The sequence below is a fragment of the Pundamilia nyererei genome, unplaced genomic scaffold, assembly GCF_000239375.1.
Source record: "Pundamilia nyererei isolate P.nyererei 1_Seehausen unplaced genomic scaffold, PunNye1.0 scaffold00015, whole genome shotgun sequence".
Classification (NCBI taxonomy): Eukaryota; Metazoa; Chordata; class Actinopteri; order Cichliformes; family Cichlidae; genus Pundamilia; species Pundamilia nyererei.
This window is the reverse complement of record NW_005187416.1, coordinates 1,371,642-1,382,681: the sequence shown is the minus strand read 5'-3', so window position 1 is coordinate 1,382,681 and position 11,040 is coordinate 1,371,642. Positions and strand designations below refer to the sequence as shown.

The 11,040-nt window shown below is 38.0% G+C and overlaps 1 protein-coding gene across 1 annotated transcript; it reads left to right on the top strand.

The window, feature by feature from the left end:
* Positions 1-8,043: 8,043 nt before the first annotated feature.
* On the top strand, positions 8,044-10,738 carry LOC102211075 (mucin-2-like). The gene is made up of 4 exons (XM_005725362.1): positions 8,044-8,069; positions 8,485-8,580; positions 9,414-9,731; positions 10,138-10,738. Exons 2-4 carry the CDS (start codon positions 8,535-8,537, stop codon positions 10,179-10,181), a joined length of 408 nt encoding a protein of 135 aa, XP_005725419.1. The 5' UTR covers positions 8,044-8,069; positions 8,485-8,534; the 3' UTR covers positions 10,182-10,738.
* The last annotated feature ends 302 nt before the right edge of the window (positions 10,739-11,040 follow it).

The following is an 11,040-nucleotide window of genomic DNA, read 5'->3' as shown; positions in this document are numbered from 1 at the left end:
TCAACTACCCGTGGAGACTTTCAAAATAAAAGGCGTGACCTGCGTGTTTCCCCTAGCGGAAGCGGTAATATCGCAACACAAACCCCACTAGGCTTTTATTTTGAAGGTCATTCTTTTCGCAGCATTTACGGTAAATTTAACAACTTGGAATTTAACAGTGTTTTATTAAAATTGCGGCTTGTGTTTTCAGCTTAACTTAAATATAGATATTAATGCCTTTGCAGCTGTTGTGTATGTGTTATAGCACATAGACGAACTACCTCCTTTAGCGAAAGTAGTCATACAACAAAATCAGTAGTTGCGTAAGCAGGCATTCAATTTTTTGTTTCTCCACTTGGGGGCAGTGCAAGTGTTATATCATCACCAAGTTTGTGTGACGGATGTGTTATGGAGCACTTGTCAGCAGATAGAGCTAAATTATCAGTAAGTAAGAGACGGGTGTAGTATTCGCCCTCGGCTGAGCGACTGAGTAAAGCCATGTGTGGCATTTAAATTGTCCTCTGTGCTCAGCAGCTCGTCAGTAATTTGTTGCTGCTGAAAGCAGCCTTCTGCCATTGGAAATAAGGGGTTATGTAAATGATGAAAATCCTTCAACAGCAAATTAAAAGAGGTTAAAGAGCCATGGGGCTTAGAAAGAGAGATAGAGAGAAAACCTTCCGCCAATGAATTAACACCGGTGACTCTGTCTCTGTATCTGTCCACCTCTCATCTGAGGTCATCAGTCTCAGATACTGCTATCAGCTGTCAAGTAAACACTCTCTTTAAAGTCAGTTAACCTGACTTCGCTCAGCTCTGTCAGGTAGTGTCTGATAGCTGCTTGTAGAGTTTCTGGCATTGAGATTTTATCTACTCCTTTATTTCTGTGTGTTTAACTAGTGCAAACAGTGGTGGCGCTTTTTCTTTTTAAATTTGTTATTCAGTCCTGTGAAAAAGCGATTTAAAGATGTGCTTTTCTGTGTTACTGAGCACAGAACAGTAAGCTTTTCCTGTATGTGTTTTTTTCTATATATATTTTTGCTTTTATTTTGACAATGAGCTCGTCTGTATATGAATAAGGGGATATAATTGGTGTTTTCTTCTAACTCTGGTATTTTTTTTAATCAATTTTGAGCAAAAACCCATTAATGTACTCTCTAATACATATCTTTTTAATATAATATCCTCTATTAAAGTGCCTTTTTCTTTGTTAAAACCTATTTAGTTGAGCAGGTTTTATCATTATTTCCTAATAGTGGGTCCTAATGTTGGCTTCAGGTCAACATGGTAAAGAAATGTGTAATAAATAGAGAAACAGAGCATTGTTTATTGCATATTTGAATACTAGCATGGAGGGTCCGGGAATGAGCTTAGGATATCTCAAAAGGAAAAAAAGGAATTCAGTTTGAGCACAAGGTAAAGGGTCATTATCTGAATGCAAATATCAGATGGTAGCTGCTTTCCTTATCACTGTCATAGACACATAATATACCCCCCCCCCCCCCCTCCTATAAAATACTAATTTCCATATTTGCCACACCTAAATTCACCGTCCTTGGACATTCCACAAAGTGGATGGAACTGTTAAAAATGTAACCATTTTATTTGCAAGAAAAACAAAGTGCGGGCCATGATTCAATACCCTGCAGAACCACTTTTAGATGATCAAATTCTTGAATATATTGTTTTCTGCATGACTTTTTCTCTCACATTGTTGTGGGGAAATTTGGGTGGCTTCAGTTCACTGAGGTTTGCAAGTATTTGTTTATGCAATACTTGGTCAATGCATCACCTTGACTCTTTTCTTTTTCCTGTTTGGGATCATTGTCCTGTTGCATGAACCAGTTTTAAGCAATCTTTAGCTGTCAGACAGACGGCCTCACATCTGACTCTAGAATACTTTGGTGTACAGAGGTCCATTCAATGACTACAAGGTGCCCAGATCCTGTGGCTCCCTCCACCACCGTGTTTATGCTGTGGTGATCATAATCCCTGTGGATATGCTGTGTTTGATTGTGATTATGGCCAAACCTCTCCACTTTGGTCTGCACAGGTGACATTGTTCCAGGAGAGGTGTGATTATCTTGCTGCCATCTTATTTTAAGAGAGAAAAGGCTTTCCCCTGGCAACTCTTTTAAACAAGCCATGCTTGCTCAGTCTTGTTCTAATCGTACTGTCATGAATTATAATATTTAACATGGTAACTGAGGCCACTAGGGTCTGAGGTGTAGCTCTTTGGTTTTTAGCAGTTTCTTAGAGAATTACACGGTCTGACTTTAGGATGAATTTGCTGGGACATCCACTCCTGGGAGGATTGTGACCGTCAAACTCCCCAAACCTTTTATGTGGGTAGTCTCATTAGCTAACGATCATTAAATCATGTGCATGTGTTTAGCAGCACCTTGATCTCTTAACTCCATTTGGAACAGTAAGACCATGCTTTTACAATCCTGCACAGGTACCTGTGAAATTCTTTTCACATGATTAACTATATTTTCCACATGATCCACACACCAGCTAGTATTGATCAGGCTATAATAGGTGCATTCATTGGCATGAATGTCAGTAGAATAGAATTCAGATTAATCTAATTAAACCCTAAAATTAAAACGTGATGGCGTTATGAGGGACAGAGGAACTCACAAACAAGATGCCAAAGCAACAGTGCTTGAGATGATAGATTAATAATAAAAGATAATCACTATCTGACAGTTATATACAAGTAATCAGTAAAATAGCAGACTTGCTATGAAGTATCAGATAAACAGAAAAATGTCAGAGTTTCTAAAACCCACAGGTTGCATCTTTAAAAAGCTCCACCATGACAACACGCCTGTGATTCCTTATTGTAAATGTGACCATTTTGAGATGTTTCATTTCCTCTGAAAATGTGTAACGATGAATAAAAAGTGAAGAAATCTAAAGTGTAAAGTCTAAAGTGTGCGTGTGGCTGCCGGATGAGTGTTTGATTGTTTCAGAAACAGGCATGACCTTTGTCAGAGACACTAAAGATCTTTGAAGGGAGTGTAATGTGTAAACCACATCTGTCCTGAAAGGAGCCATAAATGCTATCGGAATTCCGCGAAGGGGTAATAGGGCTACGTACAATATATTATTGATCATTTTGAGAATACAGTTGAAATTTCGAGATACAATTAGAAATATTAGTTGGCAATATTTGTAGATGACTTAGTTAAATCGTACTTCAGTATCAGCTTAGGTAACAGGAAATGGATTTCTCTTGGCCTGGCTTGTGCAAAATAAAGTGGCTGGCGATTGGTTACACCCTCGTGCAGCAATGAGGATGTACGCCGTATCACAATGCACGATAAGACGGCGGATCAACTCATTTCACTAACTCATCTACACGAGGCTATTTTGTAGCAGGTGTAGGAGCTGCGGCAGTTGTTCGACTTGACATGACAAGTCGTCATGTCATGGCAATACTATTACAGTACTGTTATAGTATTTTGAGTATAATCTTGAAATTTCAACTTTAATCTCAAAATGAATATTCTTTTTCTTAATGTAGCCCTAAGACTCCATTGTAGCCTTTTCTCTAGAAAACAAGAGAAGAGAAAATCTGGGAGGCAAAGAAAATCTAAAAACTGTTGAAACTTTACCGTGCTGTGTCCTATTTGCTGTCCCGTAAGCGGATAGTAAATAGTTTTATAGGGGTAGCGGTAAATGTGTCTTGATCTTATTTCTTAGACCACCGTTATCGCTGAGTGACATCAAAATACTCAGAATTCACTCACAGAATCGGTGGAGTGTACCAGTGCCACATCAGGACAGATGCTGATGTCATTTGAGAGGGGATGGGTGAAACAGTGTAGATTAGGCCATGTGCAGACTTGTTTTGGAGATTTGGGTGGATTCTGTACAAAATAAATTCCACTCAACAAAGATAAAATCTAATGTCTCCAAAAGTTGATTCTGTTCATCTGGACGTAGCGTTTTGTGGGAGAAACGTTTCGTCACTCATCCAGGTGACTTCTTCAGTCTCAGCTGACTGCAGGTTTCCCCAATCTTATAAACAGTACATTTGCATAATGACTGAAACCAGCCCACTGAAGGAACAATGGGCTGGGAGGTCAGTTCCTTAATCTTAATTATGCTAATTCTCATGTCGTGAGTTCAACAGCCCAATGGCCATGAGTACCATTCACAGAGAGTTGGGGAATGGCTGCAATCACAGGATTGTAAGATGTCGAAAGATGTACAAGTCTATGCTGATGTATGCCAAATTACACAAGCTGGACTGAAAACCAGTGATAACATAAGTGATTTCCTCCTTACAACAGTGAGTGTCTACAGTCATCTGTAAAACACAGTGGAGGCTCTGTCACGGTTTGGGGCTGCGTTTCAGTCACTGGTGTTGGAGATCTTGTAAAAATTGATGGAATTATGAACACAGAAAAGTACCATCAGATTTTGATTCCCCATGCTGTAGTATCTGGAAAAATTCTTATTGGTAACTGCTTCATTTATCAACCTGAAAATGACTCTAAACACACTGCCAATGCAGTGAAAGCATACACGGAGAGAAAAACACATAATGAAAGGCTGTCAGTGATTGGTTGGCCTGAAGAAATCCAAAGTGTAAAGTCTAAAGTGTGCGTTGGCTTTGAATGTCCTTGAAGAAACGTAATCTGATCACTGAGCTCATTTTATATGACCCCAACCTGTTAGCCTTTAAGATAATAAGTGTGGTAAAAATAACTTTCATTTTATCTTTTGCCCCATAAAAATATACCCTTTGCCTCCTTCGTAATTACTACAGATATTACTGTAGAGGGTTTCGCCTCTCTGACATAATTGTGATGTGATGATCTGAAGAGTTATAGGAATTTACTTGGTAGCTATACAAAAAAATGTAGTTAAAACTACAATATGTCTCTATGAAAAGTAGAGAGCAACTTTCTCTTCACCTAACAGTACAAAGTCCTGCACAGCCATCCTTCATCCTTCGCTGATGTATAACTTGGATGTGGTCCAAGAACAAATTATCTTCTGTATGTTTGCATTGTTCCCTGGAAAAGATCCAACAATCATAATCCAGGCTGGAATTGCATTTCCTGAAAAACGTAACTAAGAACGCAAACTGCATAATAATGAAACTGACTAGAAGATGGGGTTAATATTCACACATCCCACATCATAGTTTTCATGTTTAATGAAAACTAATTTTCGCTCAGGGGTTCCACAAGGATCCTTTCTCAGACATTTGCTTTTTTAAATAATTGCTTTTGCTTGGCGAGTTTATAGACAGTACAATTTAACACCTTTATTCTAGTGACTTATTTCATCATGTCGCATTATTTTTCAACTACAAAGTTATATTTTTATTACACATTCTCCTCAGGTCAGAGGTCATCGAGTTAGAACTGAAGTGGCACTTTTGTTTACACAGCTTTTATGTTATTCGATCTTTTCGAGCAGCTGCTGTCATCAGCGTACAGACTCGGTAGTCCCGATAGTTTTAAATCATTATATAGAGACCTTTACCTCACTGGGGGTGGCTGTGCATCAGGAGGCAGACCAGGAAGTCTTCTAATTGGAAGGTTGGTGGTTTGATCCCTGGTTGCTTCAGTCTGCATGCCAAATATCTTTGGGCAAGATACTAACTGCAGGAATGTTAGAAAGCACTTGAGCATAGAAAAAATGGTTCAGGTAAAGGAGGCGTTTAGGTTGAGTAAAAAAACTGCTATATAAGAACTCATTCTCAAAATGCTTTAAAGCGTCAAATATTAGATTTGAAGTGAGGCAGCCAAAGTTGCTACAGCCTCCATTTGAATCCTCAATATGCATATTATCTTGCTAAACATTCCCAATCACTTCGATGCCAATTAGTTTCATCCTGTTTTTGTTTAACAAAAGAATTCTTAGTTGGTGGCTTCTTTCAAATACAGGTCAGTTTAACCTCTCTGCACTTTTTTCTTCTTTCATTTGCTAAACAAGCCCTTTTGTTACATTTGTTTGTGAAGTTCTGCACTGATATTTGGATGAATCGTGTTTACACTCAAACAAAAAATGTAAGAAATTACTTTTCTGGTCATTTCATTTATTTGTTTGTTTAGTTTCTTGGCTCTTGGGTGATATGGATCACGGAGCCTGTTAGAGTTTCTTGTCCACCTACTTGTTCACCCCTTTGGGCTTTTGAGCGTCCAAACTTTCAGTCAACAATGAGCTGAAATGAATATCCACTGCTCACTTTAAAGACTTGAAAATACAAAGAAGCCTCATGTGTGAATATCATTCTGGAAACACACACCAATTTCTTTTTCTTTTTTCTTTTCTCTCTTTTTCCTCGACTGTTTTGTTAAAGAACAAAAACAAGAGGCCTCGGCAAAAGTCAAACCCCGGTTATCCCTCCAGCAAATCACTTCTGTGGCTCACAGTGAGATGCAGAAACCATTTATAAATTCTACTTGCGGTGCATTAAAGCACTTAATGGTTTGTCTTGCTAGCACGCTTGCGCTGCTTAAACCCAATCCAATAATAGCAGATGACATACAACTGAGAAGAGAGCACAGATCTGCTGAGGAAGCTCTTGGCTCATGTAGCCGAGCAGCATTTAAAACTAGATTTCCTTTTTTCCTCTTTCCTTTTCCCCCATTTAAAAAACATATATCTTGCTCTGACACACTGGGCCCAGGTGTTGCCAGTATCATCGGTACCTGCAGATGAGAAGGAAAGCAGGGCATAGTGGGCCATCACATCTCCCCATCTGCATTGTGCCTTCAGAGATGCCTCTGCATACAACACCAACAAGAAGAACTGATTCTCACTGTATATTTCCTCCTTTTTAGACCGTTTACTACAAAGCCTAAACTTTTCAGTAGCCATGCTACATTGAAAGTCACTTAAATTGCATTTCTAGCTCATTCTGATCCCCGATTTGCTTGCATAACTTTTCAAAACTTTCCAAGAAAACTGGAAATTCAAGAATATCAAAAATTTCAAGAGTACACTTGACATATTGCTCTCTAGAATGTAGTAAACTTTTGAGGTTCACACATGATCATCAACAGTGGGCCTTTTTCACCGGCTCAGAAAAAGTGAAACTCTCCCATCGCTGCATTTGTTTTGCATTTGTTGTACAGTTGCTAGTCACTGTGGGGGGAAAAAACACTGGCAGCTTTGACTCTTTCACGCCAAATTGTGTTAAGGACATGCTGCTGTGCTATAGTGACGGTGTGTTTTCAGAAACAGTTGGCTGGACAGCTCGCCAAGCTGAGCAAACAGGAGGCAGTGACCACGATTTACCCAGCTCTGTAGCCTCTGTATTTAGTCTTTCCAGCCACCACTGCTAGCAAGTGCCTCAAAGATAAGGTGAAGAAGCAAGTAAAAACAACGCAAAGACCTCGTATGTGACGTGCTGAACATTTTCGGGTAAGTGTAACTCTGTAGAAACAGTTGCTATGGCTCCCTCTTTTTTTGCAAGTTTTCCTCAAAAATACATAGTAAAGTAGATACAACACGAGGCGAAATCAAGGGAAAAGTTAATGATTATCGAGTACTAATAGGAAAATTGTATGGAAAATATCAATACCAGATTAATTTGTAACATGATTATGTAATTCCGTTCTTGCCTGTGAGAGAAAAAAAGGAATTCGGCCACAACAGGTGCCTTGCAGATGACCTTCCCTTCTCTTAAAGATAGCCTGTTTTTGATGTTACCACTTGCTTTATTACATTATAGATTATCTGACATCCTCACAACTACTTTCTTCTATAAAGGGCTTGGCTGCAGTCATATCACATATTATATTAAGACACTCAGGTGAAGTTAAAAACACAGACAGGACTAAAACGTCATAAGCTGGCCTATACTGCTTTGCCTGCCCACACTCCTAGCACCTTAGCTTTACTATCACACAGGAAGCGCACACCAATTACATCTCCTTGGAAAGTATTGATAATCCTGTACATGTTGCAACACTATCCTCCATTGACCTCTGGTAACATGCTATTATATGTGGGAGGGCTGGAAATGACTGGGTGGGTGATAACAGGGTCATAAAAGTAGCTGTCTGAATATAACCGATGGGAGGCAGAAGGGAAGCAAGGCATCAGTGACACCCTCTCAGGTGAGTAAGTCGGTTTTTCTCTTGAGGTTTTCTTAAATCTTTTGGATTCATTCATAGACTGCTGTGGCATCGGGGTAAATACTCTTATTACCGTTGATGTGACCACAAATACTCGCTTGAGAGTTTTTGTGTTTTTTATAACTGTATTTACAAATTAGTGATTTCTTGGTGATATCGAGCCATGACATGGAAATTCATTTAGGCTCAATTGGCATTTATTTAAAAATATATTTTTTATTATTTTTGCCTTGTATAATACATTATACCCACATATTATTGATGACTGAGTTTGATTGAAGTTACTCTTATCTGTCTCACATGATAAATGCAGGATTCATGATTTTCTGTCTGCAAGTGAGAGATTTTAGAGAAATTAACTCACCGTCATGTTTGTGCTTTTATGTTTTTCATGCAGCTTTTGACCTGAGGAGTCTCTTTGACTACGTCAATTTATTTCAAAGCACAATGAAGCTGAGTCTTGTTCTATCGGCTTTTTGCCTTCTTACCACAGGTAAAAAAAATTACAATACATAAACCTTTAAAAATGATCCTTTTAGAAAAGGGAAGACAAAACCTTTTTTTAAAGAGAGTGTGAAGAGAATAACTAAAGATTATCAATTAACTGTTATTCACACACAAAGCATCACAACAAGATTATCTTAAAAACATCTCTGGCCACTTTGCCCTCAAATGGAAGCTGACTGAAATATTCGGCATATATACATCAAATAACTTTGTTTAATTCATAGTTTATGATTTTTTTTTAAAGTTGAAAAAGTTTTTATGGTTAATTTCGGCCACATCTATATCTAGACTGACCTTTCATTTTTTGTGTGAAGGATGATCTGTTTCATGGTGTTAGCATAGAATCTAATCATAGTTGTAGCGTACCATCGTAGCGAATTTTAATGGTGGTGGACCAAAGTTAAAGCATTTCCCGGTAATCAAAGGGAAGGTTGATGGGAGGCCATGTAGACAGAGTAGGAAATGTTGAAATTCTTGAAAGGGTTAGGCCTTCGGGGGGGGGGGGGTTTCAATAGCGTCATTAGAGCAAAGGTTGAGTTTATTATCTATGACATTCTCCCATTAAGAATGCAAAGCTGTTAATAAGTACTGAACTCTATTATCTTGATATTGGACAATAAATGTCAACGGCTGAAATTTGAGATCTTTAATCTGGAAACATTTTTAATAAATTTTAGACAATGTTTTGTTTAAAAGAAAACGTGTTAAGGCAGAAGTTGTGATTAGTTTCTGTGAGCATCACAGGAACAGAGGTTTGTTAACCTTTTGGGAAACCTTTGTATGATCTTGCCTTTTAACCCTTTTCGATCTTCCTGTCAGTATTTCTGTGTGGAGGAGAGAACATTATATCAACTAGCATCGCACCAAAAACCACTGCCTCAACTAACGTATTCAGCACGACCACAGACAGCCCATCCAGCACGACCACAGACAGCCCATCCAGTACGACCACAGACGGCGCATCCAACACCACCACAGACGCCGCATCCAACACCACCACCATTATCCCCACCATTATAACTAATTCTACTGAATCAGTTCCTACAACTGAGATTGTTAAGGAATCCAATTCAGGGCTTTCACCGGGCGCTATAGCGGGCATCACCATCGGCTCCATTGCCGGTGTGGGAGCAGTCGGTCAGTACTACACACGAGCATGAATTTACCATCATTTCTGCTTCCTCTATCACATATCATCTGTTATTCATTAACCAGGATGGCATTGGGGATGAGCCATAGCAACCGAGAATATTATTTACAGATACAGGAGCCCATTGGCACGAAAATATGCAAATATAGAAGGAAATAAGTTGTGAAAATTATGAAAATGTATTAGTGATAGTTGTAAAGGATTACAATATTCTTAGGAAAGAAATTGGTTCTCTAAGATAAATGACATGATAGAAAATAATAATTGAGACTTTTGTTACAGTGTTTCACAATTTTGAGTATTTAATTAGTAATTTCTCGACTAGTCTTGGACTCATATTTGTTTTTGCGAGACATTAATAAATGAATAATAGTTAATCCATTTTTATTGCAGGTGGTGGTATCTTCGGTTTATTGAAGTACACAGGGAAGATCTAAGACCAGCTGTTGCACAATAAGGATCGAAGTGGATGTAGAGCGTCAGATGAAACATGTCCTATCCTGAGATCAGACTTAATCCTGACCATGCTGAGTGGATTGAGTAAGGCCTAAATGTCTGAATGGCTCAAGAAGGAATAAACTGATATATGTATAGTATATGTATATTCAAGATTATGATCTCATGGGCCAAGAGGAAGACATAATAATGTCTGTTTCACCACTTTGCTATTTTGATTGCTTGACTGATGGCCAGAAAATAATCCTTAGCTGATCAAAACATTTACATAATAGTATGAAATGTATTTATATTTTATCTGATATGTGTATCTTATTGACAGATACTACTCATCTAGTGGGTTAAATGTATTTAATTTTATGAGTTAATCTTCCTAATGTCCTTCACATTTGATGTTTTGTTTCAGTATAAAGGGTAGACTGTTTAACTATAAAAAAGGTTTTTTGTATAGAAACAAGAATACATAAGCTTTTGTGTTCATTTATAAAGGTAAAAAATCTTTGTAAGTGAATACCGATATTTCCTTTAAGCTAAATAATTAAATTTTATTGATAACATTTTCTTAAGATTAATTTGGCATTTTGCTCAAATACTGTAATTTCCTAGTGAAAAGCTTTGCAATCACTATGTTGTAAATAAATAAATAAATATAAAAATATAATCTGCTTTCTATAGCTGTCAAATAAAAGTGTTGCTTGAGCCATCTAGGCTATTGATTTATACACATACTTCCTTTAGTAGCTGAGTTATTTGCTTAATTTATGAGTTTATGACTTTTCCACCCATAGGCTTGGTGCTTCAGTTTATGGTACAATGATGGTTAGGATTGAGAACAACAGT